General features: G+C 41.3%; 2 protein-coding genes and 1 long non-coding RNA gene across 8 annotated transcripts in view; 1 reads left to right on the forward strand and 2 right to left on the reverse strand.

Moving 5' to 3' along the window:
• CTNNA2 (catenin alpha 2) overlaps positions 1-26726 on the forward strand; it is a 471460-nt gene that overhangs the window by 292248 nt on the left and 152486 nt on the right. For 2 of the 6 annotated variants that reach the window (XM_072927893.1, XM_072927895.1), the window contains exon 1: positions 23363-23496. The exons of 3 other annotated variants lie outside the window; for them this stretch is intronic. The gene's annotated coding sequence lies outside the window, so the exon portion shown is untranslated. Of the gene's footprint in view, positions 1-23362; positions 23497-23587; positions 23607-26726 lie in introns of those variants that run through there. One more of the 6 variants, XM_072927894.1, reaches the window with a different exon arrangement.
• Positions 14174-14843, reverse strand: LOC140683890 (uncharacterized). The gene is made up of 2 exons (XR_012055483.1): positions 14706-14843; positions 14174-14239 (listed from the first exon to the last, which is right to left on the reverse strand). It is a non-coding gene; the product is annotated as an uncharacterized lncRNA (long non-coding RNA).
• On the reverse strand, positions 17836-22514 carry LRRTM1 (leucine rich repeat transmembrane neuronal 1). The gene has a single exon (XM_002188465.7). The coding sequence runs from the start codon at positions 22512-22514 to the stop codon at positions 20952-20954; it is 1563 nt and encodes a 520-aa protein (XP_002188501.1). The 3' UTR covers positions 17836-20951.

The following is a 26726-nucleotide window of genomic DNA, read 5'->3' on the forward strand; positions in this document are numbered from 1 at the left end:
AATGTTACATTCAAAATGCAAATGAAGACACAAAGCATGTCCCAGATAGATTACAGCCCAAGCAGAAACTGGAGCAAATGTCTGAAAACCTGATATTACAGCTAAACTTAGAAATTCAGTATATTTGGAAGGCATTCTAGCTTAATACGTGCTTTGAGTAAAAGTGAGCCTTGAGGATGCATTGTACATGCAGGAAATGTGTGTGTGAAATTAGCAAAAAGAGAAGAAACAGATTTGTAATAGATTAAAAAAAAATATATATGAGGACGTGGCTATGAGGATGTGGAGAAATTAATCATAAATTCAGGTCTGTAGCCACAGGCCATAGATATTGAGAGACCCTTTCTGGACTGGTCATGAAGATGTTTTTGCTTCTGAAAACGTGGAAAGGGATAAAGCTGGAGCCAAGAGAGAGAGACAAGGAAGAGATGCTGGTGCCAGGTCTGCAAACAGATAGGATAGGATGGAACAAAAAAATTCAGGCGAGAAAGGTGTGGAGGAAGAAGCTGTTTGCATGGGAAGGTGCATAAGAAAGAACAGCCCAAAGCTGTGAGCCTTGGAGACAAGGAAAGGGAGATTGGTGTGCACACAGCTGTTTAAGGCAGAGGGGAAAAAAACCACAGGGAATTTGTGATAAAAATCTGATGTTGGTGTGAGATACGTTTGTGTATTGACAGTTAGGGGTTGATCTATAGGAAATCTCCTCTGGAGCAAGGCTGGGAGAGCTGGGGGTGCTCACCTGGAGAAAAGAAGGCTCCAAGGAGAGCTCAGAGCCTCTTCCAGTGCCTAAGGGGGCTCCAGAAGAGCTGGAGAGGGACTGGGGACAAGGCATGGAGGGACAGGACACAGGGAATGGCTTCCCACTGCCAGAGGGCAGGGATGGATGGGATATTGGAAGGAATTGTTCCCTGGCACAGGGTGCCCAGAGCAGCTGTGGCTGCCCCTGGATCCCTGCAAATGTCCAAGGCCAGGCTGGACAGGGCTTGGAGCCGCCTGGGCTAGTGGAAGGTGTCCCTGCTGATGGATGGGGGTGGAATGAGATGGGCTTTGTGGTCCCTTCCAGTCCAAACCATTCTGTGATTTTGTGATATACGAAGTCTCTCTGTTTGCTTCACTGACCTTTGAATCAGGTCATCACAGAGCATTAGCTTTCACATCTCCCCTCTGAATATTCATATTCTCATTAAAGCATTCTTCCTGATATGTCCTTTGTTGTAATTTTTTTTTTTTTAATTAAAAATGTTTAATTAAAACCTACAACAAAGATCAGAGCTTAAAATAATATTTGGGATGTAATTTAACCCTGTTTTACACAATACCGAGTGATTGATTTTGTTTGAGGTATTCTGAAGTCAGCTTTGGCTTTTCATAAAAGTTAATATAGTTCCTGTCACCTCTGTGATGTCTCTCAAATGTCAGCTTACTTGGGCCACATCCAGAGGAAGCACTGCAGTGCTGTCAGGAGTGCTGCCATTCCCTGGGAGGGAGAAGAAAATGAAACCACTTCATATGACAAAAAAACCCCTCAATATACTTATAAAATAATATTGCTTAGTAGTGTCTTGCCCAGTAGATAATTGTTCTGATGAGTAAATTCTTTTCTGAAACAAAATTTCCTTCAAATAATTCCTAAAAATGTTTTTCAATATGATGCATTTCCAGACTGCAGGTTGTGAGACAAAGGACTTATTATGTTATATTTAATGGCTTATTCCCAGTTTAGGTCACTTTAAAAGCCTGTATTTCTGGATAAGGATATTTCTGGTTAAATGCCTGGCTGAAGTAGGCATATAAATTAACAGCTCTGCTAGTGCAAATGTATTTATGTGTGATCAATTTAGATGAATGATCTGCTTCACCCAAAGAAAAGTGTTGCCTTAAAAGAATGTGGTTTCATGTATACACAGTATTGCCAGATCTGAATTTTATGAATGCAACTGAGATGTTAAACAAAACACAGACTACAGATATGCAGAGCTTCAATATTTACTCATAAAAAAACCAAAATCATAAAATCACAGAATGGTTTGAGTTGGAAGGATCACAAAGCTCATCTCATTCCACCCGCTGCCATGTGCAGGAACACCTTTCACTATTTCAGGTCACTCCAAGCCCCATCCAGCCTTGCCTTGGACACTTCCAGGGGCAGCCACAGCTTCTTTGGGAACCTGTGCCAGGGCCTCCCCACCCTCACAGGGAAGAATTTCTCCCCAATGTACCAAATAAACCCACCCTGTGGCAGTGGGAAGCCATTCCCTGTGTCCTGTCCCTCCATCCCTTGTCCCCAGTGTCTTTCCAGCTCTCCTGGAGCCCCTTCAGGCACTGGAAGGGGCTCTGAGATCTCCCTGGAATATTCTCTTCTCCAGGTGAGCACCTCATAGCTCCAGCCCTCTTGTCATCCTAAATATCTTACCTTGATCTTCTTCCCTTGTATCTTTTCCTCCCAAAACATGCATTTTATAAAAAAGGACAACAAATCCACTGTGCAGTGATTCTTTGGGAAAGATGGCAGTGAGTTACAGTGCACCATAACCTGTTCCTATTCCTTAGAGTATCTAATTCTAAGCAGAATATATCACCCCAGCACACTGGGAAGAGCACTGCTGAATGCTGTGTCAATTTGGGGTACAGACTTCAAGAAAGATAAAGTCTAATTGAAAAGGAACATAAAAATAATGATCAAAGACCTAGGGAAAAATCAGATCTATAAGAGGAGATTGAGTGAACTGGTGTTTTGTCTGGAGAAGTGAAAATTGCACCAATTTTTCCTCCAGGTCCTGAACGACAAAAAATGCTGCTGCAAAGTGGAATAGAATAAACAGGTTTCATTTTGCTACAGGATGGGAGAAATAGTTCTGGAATAACATTGCAGCAGGAAAGGTTTAGATTAGAATTAAGGACAGTGTAATAGGAGTAATGAGAATACAGTACAGAAGTATTTTGCCTGAGGATGCTGCAAAATCCTTATCAGTGGCGGGTGTTGATAATAGCCACATTTGTCAAGAAAGATACAATTGATTTTGACTTTTTGCAGGCAAGTAAACCAGATACATTCTTAAAATGCTTTCCATTATTGTCTTCTGTCATTTTAGCTTCTGAATAACAATGTTTAATAGACTTGTATGCAATATTTTAGAAATGAAGGTATAAAGACATTGCTGAATTAAGCTGTTCCATATTCCTGTCATCAAACCCATTTGGAATTGTTAAAATTTTAGTCCTGCTCTGAATATGAACAATCTGAGTTGGTGATGCTTTCTTCTGGCAATCTTCCTTCTTTAAACTGATATAACAAACAACCTTGGAATGAAAGCAACTTAAAAAAGCATGGATCAAAAATAGTCCAATTTATAAACGAGGAGCTTAATAAAATAAACCCAGGGATTTACAGCTCTGTCCTACTCTACCTTTATGTTACATATAAAACAAGGAAATAGAATAAAGCTGACAGCATGTCCTTGTTTCAGTCTCCAATTACACTTTATTTTCAAAATCACTAAGCAATGGTCTGTCTGTGCTGTCAATCAACAGGAATTTCCATTACCTTGAAGAGCAGCAGTGTTCATTCTGTCCAAAGTGAATTAGTGACAATATGTGGATGCACTTCCAAGGAAAAGTGTGAGCTCGTGCCCCTCTGAGTGACACCGAATTTTCTATCAAACCTTGCTGTGAGCTCTCCCTACAGCTGTCCATGGATGTGCTGAGGGACTGGTGCCACTCAGGAATTTCACCCCTCAGAATCCCAACACTGGGATTTTTACACACCAGCTTTATTGTTCCTTGAAAGCTCCCTTAATTCAATGTCATGATTTAATTACATGTCAGCTTGCGTGCTGTCAGAAACTTGTGACTATGCATGCATGCACATATATATTTCACTTAAATATTTGTGTTTATATGTTTCTTTAAATTAAGAAAACATTATGAGATGACATAAGTGAAGAAGGTCTTAATTTTCTGTAGTATAATGCAAAATGTTCCAGTTCCTAAAAAGTAATATAATATTGACAGTTGTTTGGAAGAGTCTTAATTCAGTTCAGTTGCAACAAAGGATTAAAATGCTGAAATTCTGGGTACAAACAGAACTTTCTCCATCTTCTGTGCTGAACTATATTTACAGTTAGCAAATGCTTTTTAATATGGAATACAAATCTCTTTTATTCCAAATTGAGCTGATTGCTTCTTATCTTACTCTGCAAAGAAGAGAAGACAATTGAACACTTTCCCTTACAAAAGACTTGAAAATCTTGTATCCTTTTTCAGAGCCACTTTTGTCTGGAATAGAGTTTCTTATCCCCTGAATATCATCTGATGCAGTTCTAGGGGCTGGTGACACCAGCCTAGATTGAAAGTATTCAATTAGCTCTAATTCAGCCATTTGATATGTTGGTGGCAGTACCTCATTACGAGGAGTTCTTTTTTCTGACATTAAGCAAATCTCTATTTTCAAAAGACATTACTTACCTACTTGAGGAAATGTCTCTGAAGTGGGATGTGAATTTGGAGTGCCACAGTTGGTGAGCCTTGCTAGGGAAACTTGTATTGCACAATCAGTCAGAGCTAAAGGACCTTGCTGGAGGTGATTTCAGTTCTTTTAGTGGAATTTACTGCTGAAATTATGGCTGCTTCTGGAAGTAGCTGTTCAAAGTCACATTCAGCAGGCTGCTGTCCTCTCTGGTGTGTCCTTGTGTGGCTCAAGACTTTTCCTTCTTGACTCAGAAATGTGAGACCACCCCTTTTCTATCCATGCTCCAGATACCTGGGGGGAAACTGATACTCCCTTGCCAGCATAATTCTGGAGAATCTTCACTTATCTTTGAAAAATCTGAAGTCAGCCAGATGAATACACAAATTTAGCAGAAACTTCCAGAAAAATGAAGGCTGTAACATCACTAGAGGAGTAGAAACCTTCTGGATGAACCAGACTGTGATCTGAGAATCATGTCTCTTAGTTACCATGGCAGAAGTTAAACAATTTTTTTTTTTTCTTCTCTGATAGCATTGATATGTTTCAAATCTCTAACCTCTTTCACAGAGTTCTAGGGAAATGGTCTAATCACCAGTGTTTGTGTTTTATTTGCTGTCTAATTAACCAAGGTAGCCCTTGACAGTGAAAGAAGACAACAGGGTTATTGAGGAGCACTGCATTGATAGCTGAGAATTAGAGATTGGTGTGAGATTTAGTCAAGCCCTTGATGGAGTGATGTGTCTGAGGGAAAAAAAAAAAAAAAAATCTGTCTCCAGATCTCTCCAGACGTGCTCCAGTTTAATCAGCATCAGCCATGCTGAGCTCCCATCTGTGGAATGAAGCAAAGGAAAAAGCTCCATAACCAAAGAGGTTCTGGTTTCTTGTCAGTCTTTTAGATTCCTGGGGTAAACTCAGACTTGGAAATTAACTGAGCTGAGCTACCAACTTCTAGACCTAGGACAGGTCTAGAAATAACCTTTTGGCTGTGAAAGACTGTATGGAATGGGAAGATTACAATTTATGCTCAATTAGCTTGGTTTCCTCCAGGGCTTCTGTGGTGAGGGGTGAAATCAACTCACCTACAGATTTTGCAGTTTTAGACTTTATTGCCACAGCAGTTCTAGGCTAACCTCCATTCCATGGGAAAAAAAGAGCACTTGATCCATGTTTGGATTGGGAGGCATCCTACATTCCTATATGAGATGGGAACAGTGATGCCAATGCCACCTTCTCCTCAGTGACCTCCGGGTTTGTGCTCTGCCAAAAAGTGTCACATCTGAAACAGCAGTGACAGAATCAGCCCAGCACTCTGAGCCACCAGTTTGTGAAAATCCATGCAAACTTTGACACTGAATTCAGGTGTAGAGAGTTGGTGCTTTATTAACCACCTCTACTGTATTTAAAACTCTGGTGTCTAAAACTGGGATCCTTGCCTGTGGATCCTCCTACTCCTTGGCAAAGCTACAGATTCAAGACTGTGTGTCTTGATATAGGTTTGTGGCAAATGCCAAATGTGTTCCTGCCTGATTTTGTCATGTCAGCTGCCATTCTGCCTGAAGAACTGTTGAGGAAATGAGGCAGATTCTGACTGTAAAATGCTGAAGTATTAATTCAGTTATCATGCCAACATAGGTATCCTTGTAAGATAAGATTATCATAATTAAGAAATTAATACTAATTAAGATAATTAAGATTATTAGAGATATAAAGACATTAAGAGACTGGTATTTATTTCAAAGGAGGCATGTGCTTTATGATACATTTATGTTTGTTCACTTACATTAGGATGGATTCAGTGACAGGCTGAGTTTGTATATAAACCTGCTTTACACAGCCTGGGATCTTCCCATTACCCTTCCCTTGCTTCTTAATTCAGTCCTGTAGTGAACTGAGTGCTGAAAATATAATGAGGTTTTTGCTGTCTCAAAGTCTGAAAGTTTTTTGGTGTTTTTTTTTGTTTTTTTTTTTTTTTTGTAAAAATTGTTCATCTATTTTGCTATTGGCATTTTTCCCAGCTTTCCAGTGACCTTTCTGGCTTCTGCTGGCCCTGCTCAGAAAGTTTGTGCATACATGATGATCTTCAAAGGTCTTTCCAGGGATGACAGACTTGACGGTGACATGTTTTCCTGTCCCAGATTTCCTAGGAGGCATCATTTAATTGTTAGCCATGTTATTATGTCTCAAAGTACACAGCTGTCAGTATCTCTTTTGTATGGGAATTAAATATTTTTAGGTCTTGCAATGTACAGTTTGCTTAATTTTGTGAACGTCACAGCACTCTGGTGTGAGCTAAGCAATTTAGCTCATTTTCTGGTAGTCACAGGAAGAACAAAAAAGTGATTTAGGTAACATCCTGTTGCTCTGATCAATCCAAGGCAAGAGGATCAATGGGCAACTTCTGAAGCTGAACGTAGACATTAACATTTCACTTAATCTAAGCAAGTCTCCAATCCTGTGCTATAAACAGATGAGCATATATTGCTTCAAAGATATAGACTTCCTCCGAAAAATATATTTCTTACGAAGAAAACCAGGGGAAAAGAAAGAATTTGAGGCAGGAATGCTATTTTCTAAGAGGCTTAAAACCCTGTACATTATTCTCCATTGTCCTCCTTGCCAATGTCACTATGAAGAGAGTTTTCCTTGGTATCTTTCCTTCTGGTTGCTTCAGTGCTCTCTTTTTGCTGTGTAGGCTGTTTCTTTGTTGGCTCCCCAGGTTGTCCATATTTGAAATCACAAGGAGACCAATAGGCCAGGCTGAGAGCTGCTGCTTCATGTTTGGTGTCACAGCTATTTAGACACTTGCAATTTCTTTCAATTACCCAATTTTATTGGAATCTGTTACTGTGGTCTGCTAGCCAAAACAAGGACTTCACTAAAAAAAAAGTAATAAATTGCTGGCTAATATTATTTGCATGGTAATTGCTTTGCAGTGCCTATTAAATCAATGTTTCTGGCACAGCTCTGTGATAGCAGTAGCAGAAATATTAATATACTATGACAAAACGCTTTTCTCATTTTTTGTTTTATTTTTTTTAATTAATTGCTATTTTCCCATGGGAAGGTTGGGTGGGAAATGGATCTGTTGCTGCCCTCAGCTCGGTGGGATTATGATGAGGATCATTAAACAGGCTGGGAAATCAGCGATGTTTGCAGATGTTCAGGGAAATGTTTAATGGGACAGGGTCGGCTCTGTCACAGAGTTCTTGTACTTTTATATCCCAGCTGATGGGCACAGGAGGAGAAAATCCAGGCTGTTTCCAGCTTGAAAGTACCTGCTGACATGTGCTGTTCATCAAATGCCTGCTGTGCCTCCTCAGCACCCTTGATCTGCACGTGTGCTCCAAGTGCAGCACCTTCCAGCCAGGTTGGCTTTACTCTGTGCCTTCTCTGTGTGCTGAGCACATTCCCAAACAGTGTGACACCTCCTGATGAAATGGACTCCTGGCCATTCCATGCATCACAAAGGTTTCTGGTTTTCCTTCTGGGATGTGCAGGCAAGAAATGAGTGAACCCCAGATAACTCCCAATACAGGATGGATAAAGCAATGCTGGTTGTTCTATCTCAGTTTAATTTCTCCCTCCAGAGTGGTGGTTATATTGAGGCTATGTTGTCTGGGAAAGTCTTGAGAACCTGCCTGCATTTGTTAGATCTGCTCACAAGCTCTAGTTGGTTAAGTAAGACTTTGGTAATATTGGGGATTGTGAAAACCATCTTACAGGAGCAACTTTTAATTTTATAATGGAATCACAGAATGACTTGTGTGGGAAGGGACCTTAAAGCCTATCTCATTCCAACTGTGTCTGTGGGCAGGGAAAACTTCTAATAGCTCAGGTTGCTCCAAGCCCTGTCCAACCTGGCCTTGGGCACTTCCAGGGATCCAGGGGCAGCCACAGCTTCTCTGGGTACCCTGTGCCAGGGCCTTATCACCCTCACAGGGAACAATTTCTCCCCAGTATCACATCTAACCCTGCATTTTGACAGTGTGAAGCCATTCCCTGTGTCCTGTCCCTCCATCCCTTGTCCCTAGTCCCTCTCCAGCTCTCCTGGAGCCCCTTTAGGCCCTGGAAGGAGCTTTGAGCTCTCCCTGGAGCCTTCTCTTCCTCAAGTGAATGTTCCCAGCTCTCCCAGCCTGGCTCCAGAGCAGAGGGGCTCCAGCCCTTGGAGCATCTCTGTTGCCTCCTCTGGGCTCTCTCCAGCATCTCCAAGTCCTTCTCATGTTGGGAATCAGATCTGGGGCTGCAGTGGGGTCTCACCTGAGCAGAGCAGAGGGGCAGAATCCCCCTGCCCTGCTGCCCACGGCGGGTTCTGGGCTGGGGCAGGCGCAGCTCCCACCCCTCAGCACCCCCAGCACCATCAGCACCCTCAGCTCCCTCAGCACCCTCATCTCCCTCAGCTCCCTCAGCACCCTCAGGTCCCTCAGCACCCTCAGCACCCCCAGCACCCCCAGCTCCCTCAGCACCCTCAGCACCCTCATCTCCCTCAGCCTCCTCAGCACCCTCAGCACCCCCAGCACCCTCATCTCCCTCATCTCCCTCAGCACCCTCAGCACCCCCATCACCCTCATCTCCCTCAGCACCCTCAGCACCCCCAGCACCCTCAGGTCCCCCAGCACCCCAAGCACCCTCAGGTCCCTCAGCACCCTCAGCACCCTCAGGTCCCTCATCACCCTCAGCACCCTCAGCACCCTCACCACCCTCACCTCCTCTCCCCAGGGCTGCTCTCCATCCATTCTCCACTCAGCCTTGTCTTTGTCCCTCATTCTTGGCCAGGACCCTGCACTTGGCCTTGCTGAAGCTCCTGAGGCTCTCCCAGTTCCCTCTCCCAGCCCATGGCTCCCTGCTATGCAAAGCATCCTGCTTTAGACATTTCTAAGGTGCTTCCTACCAAAGCTCTTTTCTCTGGAGTGCATCGTTTCACACCAATATTTTTATCTGCCATGATTTAAAAATGTTATTAGAAAGACACAATCACATATTTTCTGTATGGGTTTTTTTCATGCTCACAGGAGTCACTGTAATTTGTAGCTAGTTTAATTACTTATTAGGCATATATAACTGCCAATCAATAATTTAGATACTTTTGGCTCGCACGCTTTTGAAAGGAGCTTGGTTTACGAAGAGTGAGCAAATATACCATTCCATCTGTTAGCCAAACCACCTGGCACAAAATCATTTGAGGCATAATTATGTAGTTGGCAAGAATTAAAAAAAAAAAAAAAGTGATTTCTAGAGTTTTCATCCCAATTGATGCTTTACTTCCTAGTGATGGAAACCTGACTAATGCAGCAAGGGACCAGTACTTTTTTTTTTTTCTTTTCACACCTCTGAATAAAATAACTTGTGTTCACCTTGCAAAAAATGCCTTACATGACAAATATAGGAACCAAGAGACAGGCGTGAAATAATCCTGAGCCTAATCACGGGAAGGGAATGGGAGCTGGCCTGTTCCTGCAGGCAGTTGAAAAGAGTCACGTCGGAGGCGCATCATTGTCCTTTTAATCTCTGTAGGAAGAGACTTGGGACAATTTGGGAAATGATTTTTCCTTCTTGGTGGCATTGAAAATGTTTTTTTCTGAGCTCAGGGTTTTACAAGATTGCTACATCTGCAAATCTGTTTTCCTATTTCAGTGACAAAATTCCTTCTTTAATCCTCTGGAAGCACAGAATACACACAGAAGAGACATAGCGAATAATATTTGCCATGTACAGAAACTTGAATTAATTTGGTAATGGAAGAGCAAATTGCTTACATCATTATGTACAAATCTTTTGAATAATCTGTTATCTGACTATTTTTAACAAGCTCACATTAGGAAGACACATTGAATATGGGTTTGTTCTTTAAATTTAACATGCAAGAAGTCAAAATGTGCCTTGTTTGTGATTTTATTCTTCACTTTCAGTTGAACAAATTAATTACTCAAATTAAATTAAGGGTGCTCTGAACTCCATCTGAGCTACCATAGGATACAACAAGGCACCATCTTAGGTAATCAACAGGTAATTTCAGAATAATTTATAGAAGGGCAGCAGTCCTGCTTTAATTATTAAAATGCATACAAGAGTGCATCGTGTCTTACAAGCCTTAATTAAAAATACATTCTTAGGCAATTTCTTATCAAATCACCTTTCTCCCTATTAAATACATATATTTACCTGCTGCATCTTAAAAATCATTGCTGAGGGTGACAATTGAAGCAGGGATTGAGAAAATTGAAGTGATGGAAGGATTTTGACAAGAGGCAAATATAACTCCTTGTGACTTCTCATCTGCCTTACAAGCCCAGGCTGCTATACTGAAATTAATTAGCTTGAGTATGAAATAGATGCAGCTGAAGGATGTTCACTTTTGTTGTTGTTTTTTTTTTTGGTTTTTTTTTTTTTTTTTTTTAGTAGAATGTACAAATTTACCAAAGCAGCCATTTCTGACAAAGTGTTTGGTGTTACCTCAACCAGAGACAGGGCTGAGCTCCTGCTCAGGTGCTCAGGGCTCACATCCCCTCCCTGCACCCAGCTCAGCATCTCCTCCCCTCTCCTCAATCCACAGAGTGTTCCAGGGTAGATTGTTTAAAAATAGCAGTAGAAAATGGTCTGTTGTATTGAATTATTCAGAAAAATTCGTAAAAATTAGGATTTTCCAGTTTTAGTGCATGTCCTACAGAAGACAGAGGAAGGAGTAAGTGGCCAAGAATAACCTGTGTGTGTTCAGAATGTGGGGGTTCACTCAGCCTCAGTTTCCCCAGGTGTGCAGGTTGGCTGGAAACACAGAAATTCAGTGACTGGTCCATGAGTAAGAAATATAAGAAAAAAAAATCCACTGCATGATATGCCCTTTCCCAGATGCTGTTCCTAAAACACTATCTTTTTTAATCTAAAAAGTTTTAGGGATGTATGTACCAAATTACTTCCATGCTCCCATTTCTGTACAACTGTTCCTTGTTTTTAATGCCTTTTTTTTTTTTCTTTTTTTTTGCATCGGTGATGTGGCTTCCAAATGTTTTTATTTTTTTAATTTTTTGATTGCTCCTGATGCCAGGGTGTGCGTGGCCCCTGTCACACTCTGTATCCTCTTCTTGCAGGCAGGTATTAAAAAAAAAAAAAAAAAATCCATCTGCACAACAGCTTGTGCACTGAGTAATGACAAGAAACAACACAGGAGTGCAGCAGGCAGTTTAATGAGGAGTAGAAAATAATAATATACGGTGAAACAACATCAAATTGAACGGGGAATAAAAACGACGGGTGTGTTCTTGTCCTAAAGGTGCTGCCCGGTGGTTTGGGTGGTTTCTGCAGCAGCCGGTGGGGACTGGCCACTAGAGGGGGGGTGGATCCACGTTTTGCTCTCGTGCCGCTGTTTTTGGGCTGTTTTCGGGCTGTTTTCTTCCCTCCCTCCCTCCTTCCTCGCAAACTTTCCCAAATCATTCATCCTCTCACCTGGCAGGCGTTTATCCTTATCTAGCGCTTACATCCTTTTCTAACTTAGCCTTCACGGAATTTTCTATATTTCTATTTTCTGAAGCCATAGGAGTGGTTTCTATCGCACTATTTAATTTCTTGAGAGCTGTTCTATTTGAGATGTTATTCCACTTTTCTTTTTTCCTCTTTTTTTTTTCCCCTCTCTGCACGCTGGGCAGAGGTTTTAATACAATACCCTGAAAGACAGTTGTCCAATTGTTGACTATAACTTACATCAGCGAGGCACAGATGAACACTTTCCCCTATATCTTGTCTTTTGCTTTGTAGTTGACAATTCAGAATTTCATCCATCAAAGCTTATATAAGCTTCAGCCTTTGGAAGTCCCTTTGCACATCCACACGATTTTTATTATTTTTCTCAGTATAAATAATCTGTCATGTGAAAAATGCCATCTATTTCCTGATCATAGCTGAGATGATTCAGCAGTTTCGGCCCTGGGACCACACTGTGCTCCATTTTTTCCCTGTGTGCATAAAAGGCCATTGTATTTTTGAGTTCTACCTATTTTTCTATGACAATGGGACTTATCTTATTTGTGGAAAACTGAATATCCTGTCAAAAGCTCTTCAAAATTCCAAATATGATTTGTTGTTTTAAATTCCCTAGTGCTTTATACAGGCCTTCACTTCCCAATTTCTAGTACCTACAAAAAAATTGATCTGACACAGATTTTAGCTTGTTTGTTTCAAGTCTGATTTTTCCAGGGCTTATTCATCAAATCCTCATTAAGAGTTTTCATTAATAGCCATAGCTTGACTCCTGTGCTAATGAAAAATGACAGATTGGGGCTGGAGTATCCTACATGGTGGGAAAAGAGAACCAGGGGAAAAAAAAAGTTTTCAACTCTTATTAGGAAAGATACTGAGTGTAACTTCATAAAACTACTCAGGGAACTTTTTTTGGGAGGTTCTTCATTCTGCCAGCTCGAATAACCTAATGTAATTCCCAACAGTTGCTAGAATCAGAGAAATAGACACACAAAGCAATATAGCAAATTTTGCTTCAGTCTACAAGTGCCACCCGTTGAGAAAACAACTTTTGGCTTAGCATATTCCCCATTAAGCCAAAGCACAATCTCCATGGGTTCACCTCTGTGCATGACAGCAATAAAAAAACAATTTAAAAAAAAAATTTAACAACAAGCCAATCATGACAAAGCCAATATGGACACAGGAATAAGCCCAGGGTTCAGCTCCCTGAGACTTTGTGGGTTTCTGTTTCCCACTGCAGATGTAGGTTTATATAGGTTCATTTTGTTATCAGAAATCACCACAGAGCTTTGTTATCACCTGATGAGGGTCAGCTGTGTTGGTTATCACCTAAATCTCTTTCTGATTCATCTGTTATGAGCACTGTCCCCTTTACAATTTTCCCCTCTATTTTGTAGCAGTGATTTCTTCTAGCCCATGTAATCCCCCCTTTTTTTTTTTTTTTTTGCCTTTCACCTTCCTCAAGCACTGTTCCACACAGTTTTGTGGGTTTTCCCCAGAGAGAGAATGTCAGCTGCATTCCTCCTGCTTCTTCGCTGTCTCCATGATTTCTTCATCTCTCAGGCCATAGCATGCACATCCAATTTATTAGACAACAGCAATTACATAATAAATTCATGGCATCCAGCTGTTATTTGGGAATCTGATCTGACAGGAGCAGCATGTTCTGCGCTGTTTGGAAAAAGAGTTAGGGTGCAGGGGGAAGGTTTGTGAAGGTGGAGGCAGCTGAATTCACTGGTAAAGAAACAGAAAATGTCCAATATGGAGTGACATTTACATGGAATTAAGGTAAACATTTGACATCCAGTGGCCTCTTTAGCCCGAGGATTGCAAACCTTTGAGCAGCAGCCACAAATTTGTTTGCTGTGGAAAAAAAATTGCATTGGGAAATAATGTGGATCAGAGAAGTAAATTTTCCGTCATGATAAGCTTTATTACAGAGCCAAGTTTAAAAAAAGAACAACAAAAAAAAAAAGAGTGGGTAAAAAATCCCTAGATGATTTATCTCATTATTATTAACATTCTTTAATATTTACCAGGCTCTGTAAGCAAGCCAGGCTGTCAGAGGGGCACTGGACCACAAAGACAGATCCAGGTTTACTCTTGGGAGCTCACTTTACCTCTCATCCTGCAAAGAGGGTTGATAGCAGACATGTTTCAAAGGGCTGACAGTTGTGAAAAGGCTCAAAACCTCAGGAATTCAAGAGCTGTGTACTGTTCTTGCAGGTTAGCCTGGGATTTTCAGGGCTCTCCGCTTCCTCCTCCCTCTCCTGTTTTTTGGTTCACCCTGCCTGTGCGGCTCTGGGAAGGAAAAATGTGAGAATGGGTAAGAAGGGTTAAAAATTAGAGGGAAAATATATATTTTGAAAGGAATTCAGAAATCTGTTTTCAGTTTGAGTCCCCCAGCTCTCAGGAGGATGTTTGCTCATACCTGACTGTAACCACTAGGGTACAGAGGTGTGCTACTGCAGGAAGATCTGCTATACAGAAACTGCATTTTATTTTTCATTGGATCAACCCTTAAATCAATTTGATGTGTCCATACATATTTTTTTTAAATCCTAGATTTTACCAAAAAATTTTCAACCCTCCCCCCGGTGTCGTGCTCTGTTCTGCTCTTAGGAGAAAGGCACATCAGCAAAAAGGGCCAGATTTAAGTTGATAATAAATTAATATCTGGGCTTAGTGTCTAATGATGTCAGTCAAAGAATATGCTGTGCTAAAAATGATAACTCAATGATGAAGTAGATTTTTTTTTTTTACTTACCTATTGCCTTTGAAATCTTAGATTTAGTCTTTGTTAGCTCAGAAATTGAAGGGAATTGGTCATGTTCCCATAGCACCCGTGCTGAAAGACATCTCTCTGGCAGTAGTGCCTGTGTATGGTGAGGATGTGAAGAACATGAGAGCAGGGAAATGATTTAAAATAAAAGTGCCTTAGCAGAATAGTAGGTGCTGTTTGCCAAGCACAGATGTGCATAGTATTAATCCTTTAGCACTGCCACCTAGCTCTGATTTTTATCAGCGATCTGCATATTTGGATTTTTAGGAAGAGGGGAGATGGAGGGAAAGGTGAAAAGCTGGTGTTTATTTTCGACTGAATTTCTTCTCTTGTGATGCAAATCTTGGACTTGGAGCTCAAACTCCTTTCAGTGCAGCCTCTTCCCTTTGACTGTCTCCCCCAGCTATCACCCCAGCAAAGGGAGTAAGAACAGTAATTGCTTTAAAACTTCAAGAATTGTGCCTGAATGCCAACAAGTGACGTGATCTTAATAATAATAAAAAAAAAACCAAACCAGAAAAAAACCCAAAAAACCCAATTGCCCTGTTCTCACAGAAATACAGATTTCATTGCAAATATGTTCACTTTAGAGCAGACAGGGTGCAGTAAAATTACAGTGCTCTGCAGCATTCATCTCAGCTCTTCACAGCCACCCACCCAATTACAAGCTGTGTCTTGCCAGCAGAAGACTGTTGCTTGGTTTCTATATTATTTTTATAGCTTTGCTTTCCTCCCCATAACTTTAGAGGTAGGCTGTGCTTACTCCTTTCCTTTCACCAGGTTTTTCTTCTGCTGTTTAAAAAAAAAAAAAAAAAGATTGGCTGGTATGGAAAGTCTTTCGCATGGCTCTAAATGTGATTTGATTTTTAATGTAGAATATGCTCTGAATAGTTGTTTCTAATACCTTAATAGCTCTGGTTTGTGTCAGTAATTATATGAAAGGTTAATCTTTAAATCACCAGCATTTCCTAAATTCCTAATCAACTTCATGCTTGGAAAGGAACTCACATAAATGCTCAATCTGTTAATATTAGACTGGGTTGGGCAGGTCAAGGCAAAGTATAACCTTGATGCATAATGGTAAATTGAACACAGCAAAAATATCTCAGATCTGTTTGTCATTAGAGCTGTGAATGTGAAAGCTGACTGAGTGTAGATATAATTAGCAGGAGAATCCGCAGTAGCTCAAGATCATCCATCCCTCTAGATAAGGGTTTCTTAAAAAAAAAAAAAAAATATATATATATATATATATATATATATTTTTTTTTTTTTGGGGGGGTAGAAAAGTCAATTTTTTTGGCAAGTCTCTGGTGAGCTGTGACTAGGATAGCTAAGAAATCCAGCCCAAAAAGTGGTGGCAGAGGCACAGCGCAGGAGCTGGGCAGGCAGAGTGCTGGATGAGGACACTGTGCTCCAGGGGACAGGGAGGTGTTGGAGGAAATGATGGGGCTGCAGGCACGTGTGTTTGGGGAAGTGTCTGCTGGGAAAGGCAGGGCAGAGAGAGAGATGCTGGGCATGTTCCTCAGTCCCTGCTGTTGTCCTTGCCACAGCCCAGACGTGGGAGGGGAAGGCACAGAGAAATCTCATTTCCCATGTGTGCACATTGCCCCCCTTGCCTTCTCACCAGCTCTCATCTTCCCTTTCATCCCGTCCCTTCACCCCTTCCTTTTCTCTCTCCTGCTGAATGGAGCTATTTAGTGGTGTACCCTCCTTTGCAGAAGCTGTTTCATCCCTGCTTGCACAGTTTTTAAAACTGCTTTCTCCACCCACCCTCAGTCTTGGTTTCTCATCTGTGCTGCTTCTTTAGGTTAACCATCTTTACAAAAGGAAAAGGCAGAGGAATCCAGAAACACCCTGAGTTTGGTTGCCATTACTCCAGTCTTTCCTCTTATCTTTTGTCTCCTCTTAATTTCATTATTATCACTGCTATTATTATTATAATAGCACTAGAAATGAGCTTCTTCATTAAACACTCCCTTTTTGCCATTCTGAATACCACTGTAGAAGCTGGAGGGGGGAGGAAGGGGGACTCAGAGAGTCCTTTTGCTGTTAATGCAGAATGAGACTCACACAAGGAACAAATGTAGTCCATCTCAAAAGCAAATGAGGGTTGTTTGGGGTTTTTTATCAGCACTGAAGAAGATTATCAAATAGACTCGTTTCAACTACCCCTCAATGCCTTAGCCATGAAAACACAGAGAATATATTAAAGCATACAGAAATGCCCTTAGGGATGATTCATGGTCTTTCTGTGGCACGGGTAGGCAGGGAGCTGGATCAGCCTGGTCCAGAGCAGCCTTGCTGTGACCACAAGGAATGGGTCATCCCTTGGGCTCACCCCCTGCAGCACCCAGACATGGCAAAGGAGGGAATTGGCACCTTTAACAGAATTTCTTTGTATTTTATATTTTCAGGCCAGAAACAGAATGTGGTACATTAGCATTGATTCTGTGGTTTCATACCATTCTTTTAAAGTAGTACAGAAAGGAAGGGAAAAAAAAATCAGAAAGGAAAATAAATCATCCCTTATATACATTCAAAGCATACACAGCAACAGTTCCTTCAGCACTGGGTGCACTGTGAGTGGATATTGATGTTAGCAGCAAGAGAATGCATATTAGAGATCTGTAACCCTGGTACTGCTAACCAGCTTCAGGAAAGGTAGTGCTTTTGCTTGCCTTTCACCCTGTCTTGTGTGCAAAAAGACAGTTAAATTTTTTTTAAAAATAATGTTAATTACCTAATTATAAAAGGGAGATTATTCCTATTAAGTGGAACATCAAAAAGGGAATATTTAAAATATTTCCCTTCCTTTGATATTCCCCAAGTAGTTCATAGACAAAACACTGTTCACAACTCACCCCAAAAGCATATTTTTTTCCTTTTTTTCTTTCTTTTGATTTTGGAGCCATTTAATAGGCCAGAATAAGGGCATCAGAAGGGATGGAATAACTTATCTCTGGGCAGTTGTTGAACATGAAATTTGGGAGAAAGAATTGGGGAAAATCTGTCCCTGAAATTGCTCTAAATGCAGTACAAATATAATAACTCTCATATACACCAATGCAAGTAGCCTGGAGCAGGATGAATAACTGGATTTGCAATAGCTGGATTGAAGTGACATACAGGCTCTTTTATTTCTTTATTACCCACACATATTTCATGTAAAATTTTCAGCCTGGATGTGGGCACCCTGTGGAGTGCCTTCATGCCACGTATCAGCAGTGACACCTTCTTTTCTCCAGCAAATATTCAGAAGGTGTCAAGATCTCCAAAAATCCTGTCACCAGGAGGTTGTCTCTAGAAGGGATTACCCTTAGAAAAGATTTCCACATGAGGATTTTGAAATACATCCTTTAATAAGTGCTGTGCTCTCCATGGAGGGATCCATCCATCATCCTGCTCCGGGTGGCAAGCCATTGGTGGGCATCACCTCTCCCCAGGAGAAGTGGCAACAGGCAAACCCCAAATCAGCTCCCACTCAAGAAATCACTGTGCCTTCAAAGAAAAATGCTCTGTTCCATTTCCTTGGGCTGTCAATGTGAGATGCATGGAGCACAGAGGTGAATAAATTCCAAAGGCAGAATTGCTCATGTCTTTGCAAACATAACTGGAGGTTGCTAACACCAATAAACAGCAGGGATGACTCCAGAGGGGTGCAGTCACTCGTGTGTTTCAAATACAACCCACAAAAATGCTAAAAATACACGGAAATACAACCACGGGATGATTGTTTGTTGGTATCAGGCTTGTCTCAGGTTCACAGGGGCAAAACCATGACTGCACCAACACATTTCCTGATAGCAACAGGGGGTCATTATCAAAATAAAACCAGTTCATATTTTGTTTCATCATATGCAGACAGTATTTGAACAACCTTGTTTGATTTTGGAACCTTCCTGGCAAGTGACTATAACCAAGTGCTGCCTGGGGACTTGGGGAACACATAGCCCAAAGTTAGAGAGCCAAGTTTTCACAGTTAAAATCCCTATTGATTTCAGAGAAGGGTTAAGTGAGCAAAATAAATACAGCTAGGCCCTCAGTTAGCATGGCATAAAGTACTTTTGCTTCAAACATGGTCAAGAACCTAAGGAGAAGAGGGGTTCTGTACCTTCCCTCTGCCCCTCCTGTTAGGTTTGTACGTGCACACTCAACCCCTCAGGTCACTTGGGAATTTCAGGATGGATCAGGCCCTTGTGGGCTTGAGGAACAGAGAGAGAAATGTGCATTTGTTTCAAGAGAGAAAAGCCTGGGTTTAACAGTACTTGCTTGTTTGAGAGCTGTGGGTGAATTTGCAGTGGCTTTAGGAAAAAAAAAAAAGCAGTTGATTTTCATTAAATTTTCTGTGAAACTGCCCTCTCCCAGTACATAATCTCATTGCTTTCACAGGTGACATTACAGTCTCACTGAGTAAAAATTTTGATTACGAGACTATTTTTTATGTTTTATAATAAACAGTATGAGATGTACCAAATAGAGGGAAATACTCCTTAAAAATATTTTTAGTCAGAAAAGAAATACAAATTTTACTCTTTACATTTAAAATTAATGGCTAAAACCTGCTATTCAAGAAAACAAATTATTTCTTCTGTGCCTGTTTTTCTGCTTTATAAGCCTGCTGTACCCTTGTAAGAGTAGATAGCACTTTAAAGCAATGAAAAAGGAAAAAAAAAATCTGTGTTACATTAAAACACATGTCAAATTTTGGAATTGCTCCTCTCTTGGTGGTAACCTGAGGATAGAGAAACATGTACAAAGCACAGAAATGTCACCCAGTTCATTATCCATAACATTTTATTTGCATGTAATGCTGTAGGAAGAAAATTTCAAGATGCTCTGCCTGATGTTATAAAACTCCCTCATCGTCAATTAGTGTGAGAGGAGCTGCTGAAAAGATCAATCGGTTGCTTGTTCACATTCTGGAATGAAAAACCAAAAATACAAGGAAAGGAAGCCTTTATTTAAGGGCAGTCAGATAAAACAGCTGTGGTGTTCTACATCATGAAATCACTGCTTATATCCATCAATGCCATTTTTCAGTCCTTGGTTAGGAGGGTACATCTGCCTCCAGCCTCTGCAGAGGTTTGGGGGTTGTTTTGTTAGTGAAGGCTGGTGGTGGAAGGGAGGGACACGAGCTGGGCTTTGCCAGTACTTTACTACAGGACCCAGAAGGGTGCTCTGAAAACTCTCTGTCCTACCCTGACAGTGGTTTTGCTCTTGAGTTTCACCACTGAGACACAAATAATTGCCTTTGCTCTTCTCCGTTCACCATGGCACCACAGGCCACAAAGTGAGGGGATCTTTGCTCGTGGTATAGATCAAAAACAAGCATAAAAGTGGTAAATGCAAGTAAAAACCCTAAAATTTAGCACTTTTTTGGGTTTTTTTTAATATTAAAGAAAATTTTGTAGAGCACATTTTGGCAGTGTTTCACTTGTCTGGGTTTTGTTGGTTGTTTTTTGCTAGTGAGTCTTCACAATATCATCAGTTTTGATACAAAGTACTTTTAGGGGTTATAATGCAGTTTTTATGGATCTTACAGCAACTAACAAATGAGCTGTACTTAAAAATCCTCAGAAATCCTGTCCTAGTGACACAGTCAAAACTTCAGCCTTTCTGAGCTGCTCTGGCTCTTTGTACTGACGTCCAGTTAAAGGTAGCACATTAACAAAAATAGAATTCCAGTGTCATGCTTCATATCTTCAGCAACATAATGCACGTGAATGTGTGCTAATTACAATGGGAAGCCACCTGGGTCATTTTAAGCTTTCTATTTTACGTGGCTTCTTTGCTCCTCGACTTTTCATTTCAACACTCAGCAAGAAGAGAGAGGTTAAACTGTTGCATTTTGTATACAGGGAACCATTCATGTAATATACACCAGTCTGTAAAAACTGTAAATGCTATTTTTTTTTTATTTTAAACAGTTTCCTTAGTTTACAAAAGATCAATAATTGGTACCTTTTTTACACTCTCAGATTCCTGAATATTGACAGATCTTCAAAGGGGGTATTAGCATATGAAACCTTAAGATTGGCTGTCCTGAAGGTTTTTAAGACACGATAAAGCTAAAATATCAAGTCTCTCGGACAGCCCCTCTTAAACAATTTGGGCATGGGTGCACGTCAGAAATCACCAGGAAAGCCCAGCAAACTCCCCCCCACCCCGTGCCACTGTCTGCCTGCACGTTGTTATTTGGTTGCACACTGTTTAAATCCCAAAGGAAAATCACACCTCGCATTCCCTCGCTGGCTGCTGGTGACAGGAGCAAGATCCATACTCATTAATGATCACCAGGGCTCCCTCAATGTGGTTGGGTTTGTAATCAACGTAATACTCCTGGGCTGACATGGCAGCCATTTGGTGCATGGTCTGTTTTTGCTTCTGCTTCCTGCGCTGTGTGACAAAGCACTGTCTCAGTTGCCTTAAGCCGGCTGGGAAGCACTTCCAGGAGACGTACAACACCAAAACCACGATGAGGAAGGAAAAAATCAGTGCCATGGTGCCCGTCACCACCTTGTGAATCTGCACGGCGTTCTCGGAGTTCTCGCCGGGCATGGTGATGGTGACGGCGTACGTGGTCCGGTCCTCGTCGCCGTCGGGCGCGTCGTAGGTGGCGGTGGCCGAGCCATAGCCCAGCGTCTGCTCGCTGTTGTTGGTCACCGGGGAGAAGGTGTTGACGCTCGTGGGGTCGGCATCCTCGCACAAGTGGAAGGCGTAGACAGCGTCCAAAACATCCTCTCCCTGGGCGTACTCGGGGGTGGCACAGAGCAGGTTGCTGTCGTAGCGACCCTGGAAGTTGCTCAGCCATGAGGCCAGGGCGCAGACGTTCCGGCTGCAATCCCAGGCGTTGGCGGAGAGGCTGATGCTCGTGAGGGACTTCCAGGAGTCGAGGACTCGGGAGTCGATGTAGGTCAGCCGGTTGGAGTCCAGCTGCAGGGATTTGAGATGAGGTACACTTTCGAAAACGTGAGGTTCGATGTATTCGATTTCGTTGCCGGAGAGATCCATCTTTTCGAGTTGCCATATCCAGTCCAAAGTGTTTACTACGATGGTAACTTTATTCCTTCGCAAGCAGAGGGAGTGCAGGGAGATGAGCCTGGGAAAATGGGCTAAATTCACTTTCACCAAGTCATTGTGCTCGAGGTGCAGCTCAGTGAGTTTGAACAAGCCAGCAAAAGAGTTTCGAGCCAGGCTCTTTAACTGATTGTATCCTATGTCTAGAAACTTCAGGCTGCGACAGTCCTGAAAAATTCTCACTGGCACGAACTTGATGGCGTTCGACCGCATGTGCAAAGTTGTCAGTTTTCTCAGCCCGTGGAACAGGTCAGGCTCCAAAGACTGCAGGTTGTTGTATGATAAATCCACACTGCGCAAGTTTGGCATGGGGCGGAAAGTGGTGTTGGGCAGTTGGGTTATTTTGTTGGAACTCAGGGTGAGCTCCTTAACTCGCCGCAATTTTTGAAAGGCATTCCCCTCCACTGAGCAAATGTGATTGTGATCCAGATAGAGCCACGTGAGCTGCATTAACCCTGTGAACTGTCCATCATGCAGCTCTGAAAGGCTGTTGTACCGCAGAGACAAGCCCATCATGCCCGACAGGTTGCGAGGCATCTCTGTGAGATTCAGTGATTCACAGTACAAAAGCCTGCCCTCACACCGACAGAGCTGTGGACACCCACTATTCACAGCTGGAAGCATTTTAGAAAAGATACCCAGCGTACACAATATCAACCCCGGGGGCTTCCTCAGCAGCCAGTTTAAACAGAGACCAATAAGAAGGAAATCCATTAGCAAGAATATTTCCAAATATGCTTGAGAATGTCCATTGAGTCTTTTCAAATTCTACATCATATTTTATTTAAGGGAGGAAAAAAAAAAAAAAAGGCAAACCAACGAAACAAAGCCCGAAAACCAAAGCAAAACAGCAAACAGAACAAACACAGAGGCAAATATTTCACTTTATAGCATGCAGGAGCTGTGCAGCATTAAAGTTCACAGACATTCAAAGGTAAAATGATAGTGATTTTGTTCATGTTAAATGCTGCAGCAAAGGAAAAAAAAAAAATCTTTCTTCATGAAAGAATTTAATTAAAAAGTGTCTTACCCACCCTTTTCCAGAGAGTGACAACCTCCATTCAGTTGCTTCCTTTGTGTTTGGACTAATTATATGCAGAGCTAAAAAAGACCCCTCTGTGCTACAAATTCAGTCCCTTTCAATGTTGTGCAAGGCTGGCAAGCTCACAATGTCTCACTTCGCTTCTGCTCAACGAGCGAAAGGCTTGTCCAGCTAGCTTTTGAGCTGCCTCCTAGGACCTGCAAGTTTCAGAACTATGTACATGAGCTTGATCTTCTCCTTCTCCCTCTGTCCTTTCCTCTGCAGTTAACACTGTGGCGTGAAAAAAACTCCAAACTCTTTACTAACGACTCCACAGGATTTGTCAATCTGTTTAACGTCCATCATTTGCAACGACCATGGACCGGCACAACCTTTACTCCAGAGAGAGGTTACCATTCATTCACAGACCGGCTAAGGGTCGCTTTATTTCCCATTCTTTGTTCGCTTTGCTTGTTAGGTGATGCTTAGAGCAGAGAGAGACAGCAAGAATCCCTTCCCTTCAGCTGAGCAGTATGTTGCTAGAGCATGCAGAGGCACCCAGTGTTCACTGAGTGTCGTAAGCTGCTCATGATTGTACGCCTGCACTGTGCATCTCAGACATGGGCAGATTGAAAAGGGGTGGGCATAAAACCAACATTGGAGCGAACCAGGAAAGTAATATATGCTCTTTGATGAAATGGAAAATACTTTAAGCCTATCTCGCCATTTCTCAAACAGGCACGCACACACAGCCGCACAAATCATCAAAAGCGAGGCAGTGCTAAGTAGGAAGCTTGAGAATTAGGATTCTTTCTTTTTTTTTTTTTTTTTTCTCGGATGCTTTTGTTTAAAGTCTGAATTTATAAGCTATTAGCCGGGAAAGGGAGAGACTCGATTACTTGGTTTGGGAAGGAATATGTAAACCAGTCTCTTTGGATTGCTTTTTCTCTCTAATTCCGATGATGAGATTTGCTTTTTGGTCTTTGGGTGGGGGGTTGAGGGGTATGTGGGGGGAAAATGTGTTTTTTTATTCTTCTGACATTGTCTAAATAGAGCATGATTTGAAATTCTGTGCATTCTTTCTCATAGAAATAGAGCCTGAGCTCTGTAAATAGGAATGTCTCATTTCATATAAGCTTTAATTACATTTGGTCTTTTTCCATCCTGAATATTTTGTGTGTTCAGCACATGCCTTTCCTAAAGGCTTTTTTTTTCTCTTTTTTTTCCTTTTTCTTTGCAGTGTATGCTATGGCACACAGAACTCAAATTCTAGCAGCATAAAGATTACTGTGCTTTTTGAATAAGATCAATGCATAGGTTGCTGTGAGCGTGTCGGCAGCATGCAAAGAGGGGGTTTCAAACCCCATCAGTTAATAAGTGTAGCAGATCGTGCTGGTTTTTGTTTTGTGCACCAAGAAAAAAAAAAATCTTTGCTGGATAATTTGCAGTCCTCGTTCTCTATGGGAAAGGCATCATCAATGATCTCTGTAATTTTTACTGACTGAAAAATGAATGGTATTTCTGTCAGGAAAACGCTGGCCATCTTTTCCTATTATGAAATAGAATCTCAAGCCCTTGTGCTGGTGAGAGCGATCGGAGCTGACAGCTCCCAATTCTGCATCAATACCCAATGAAGAAGTTCCACACGGATTTAGCATGCAAGGATTGCAGAGGATCGTGCTGATTTTAAGTGGACATCGGATGAAAAATGCTGGAGGGACAGGGCAAAACCATTGTTTGCTTTCTTTTTCACAGCTGTGTTAATTTAAAAGAAATACCTTGTTTTGGAGGTGTCTGTTGCAGAGCTAAACATTGTGTTTGAGTGTGGCTGCTGTGAGTGTGTGCTGGGAGAGATCAAGGAATGCAGTAATTTGATGCAGTAAAAGTTGCTTTGCAGAAGTCCTGGCAAACTTAAAGCTCTTGTGCATAAAAATAAAAATGTGTGAAGGAGATTCATTACTAATGGATTTGCCAGAAAGAGTCTTAAATAAATTACAAATGTAAACCATTTAAATTGCAGTTTCAGAACCTGGGGATCAATGTGCTTTTATGCTCCCTGTTCAGTTTATTTACATTTTTCTGCTCTTCACAACATTTCCGTGGTCTCAAAGCAAAAATGTTATGCTTTAATAGTATATGAACCTCATCTATGTTTTAGCATTTGGGCAGGAGAGCTGAAGGTGGTTTTCCTCTCTCCAGATCATGCAGTTTTATTCAAAGCAGACTGTTTATGCAAGTGTCCACTGGTTGCAGTACACCTTAACTCTATTTCTCGGTATACAAAAGCGGGAAGGAAAGCAGTAACAGAACTGACAGAAAAAGCATTGAAGCAGGAGAGACTAAAAAAACCCCAGCCAAGAATATATTCCAGATTGCGTTGATGAATATTTTGGTGCAATTAGCAGGGGAAAAAAATTAAAGGATGACTTGAGCTTAACAGATACTGAAAAAAGCTTCAAAGCAATGAGGTTATATCCCTTAAAAATCTACAACCCTACAAGTCTTCCTGGGGGAAGCCTTAATGCCTTCTCCTGTGTAAAAATTTGGGCAGAGGTCTGGAACAGTAGCCCTGAAAATTTCAATTATCTCTTCAAGGAAAGCTACCATTTTCTGCAAATCAGATGATGATAAGGATCACGTAGTTACCATTTAAATGCTATGTATAAAGTCTTCTTCTAGTAGAGATGAAGCTCCCTGATACATCACCAAAGAGCTGATTTTTTTTTTTTTTACTGCTTCTTGTTATCACCTGGGATACAGCTTGGATCCCAACCAATGTGCCTATTCCCACTCTGGCATATAATCCATTATCATTTGGTTTTCAAAGGCAGGAATTAGAGCAGACAGTAGCAAACCTATATAGCAGCAGCTGGAAGACTGACAACCAGAATTAGGGACCCAGAATTAATGGCCCTAAGTGCACTCTCTCAGAGCTCTAACAGAGGGCTATTGAATAAGAAACTCTGCTCTTATCCAAAATTTGGTTGTAAAAAAGAATCCAGGTACTCGTAAAATGAGAGACCTCAGTGTATGTTTGAGGCTGTGATGTTGAGGCACAGTAGTGACCAAATTCAAGAACTGGGGCATCTGAAATATCTTTTGTAAATTGGTGTCCTACTGTATTTTTGCAATGTACCTTTTTGGCAATCAAACCAGGAATCCACTTTGAAGATGATTGTAATGCAAAGGGCTTAATTTCCACTGTCTGAGCTGTTATCACAGCCAAACTGTTAAGTTTACACATTTTCTGAAGTTTCAAAGCCTCTGGCAAGTCTCTATAAATTAGCAGATTTAAATTAGCTTTATTAAATGTGCTATTATAAAACATTTTAAGAATGGCAAACTAAGTTTGTATGTGTTTAAAGGAGCTTGATTAAATCAAAGTAAAGTAGGTTACAAGAAGAACAACATGAACAAAGTTTTAGAAAGTTTAGGTGGGAAGCTCCTTCTTGTAATCATGACAAGGATAATTCAGTGGCAGCAATGGTCAGAATTGTTCAGGCTGGAAAAGAAAAACACTTTTTAATGTATTTGCTCTACACACTTTTAATATTGTGTTCAGATTAATCATAGAATCATCAAGATTGGAAAAGACTTTTAAGACCATCCAGTCGAACCATTAAATGTCCAATACAATTAAACTGACCTCAGAATATTTTAATTCTTGCTAATCCCTTGGATATTCCTTTGCTGTTTGTGCCTGGATATTTACCTTACCTTAATTTGCAATCCAGGACAGATGGGGTGAGATCAGAATGTGGCTACTGATGTCTAACTCTTCATATGCACATCTTTTAATAAATTCTCCACCAAAATACAAAAAGGCAAAACAGCCTATTAAATACTGAGTATACTTCTTCCTTTTGGCAATTTCTGAGTGGTTTGTATCAGAATAATAAAAAGCG

Source organism: Taeniopygia guttata, chromosome 4 (assembly GCF_048771995.1).
Source record: "Taeniopygia guttata chromosome 4, bTaeGut7.mat, whole genome shotgun sequence".
In the NCBI taxonomy this organism is placed as follows: domain Eukaryota; kingdom Metazoa; phylum Chordata; class Aves; order Passeriformes; family Estrildidae; genus Taeniopygia; species Taeniopygia guttata.

Excerpts from the sequence above, each read along its gene's own strand:
- LRRTM1 (XM_002188465.7), bottom strand. The coding sequence starts at position 22,514 with ATGGATTTCCTTCTTATTGGTCTCTGTTTAAACTGGCTGCTGAGGAAG.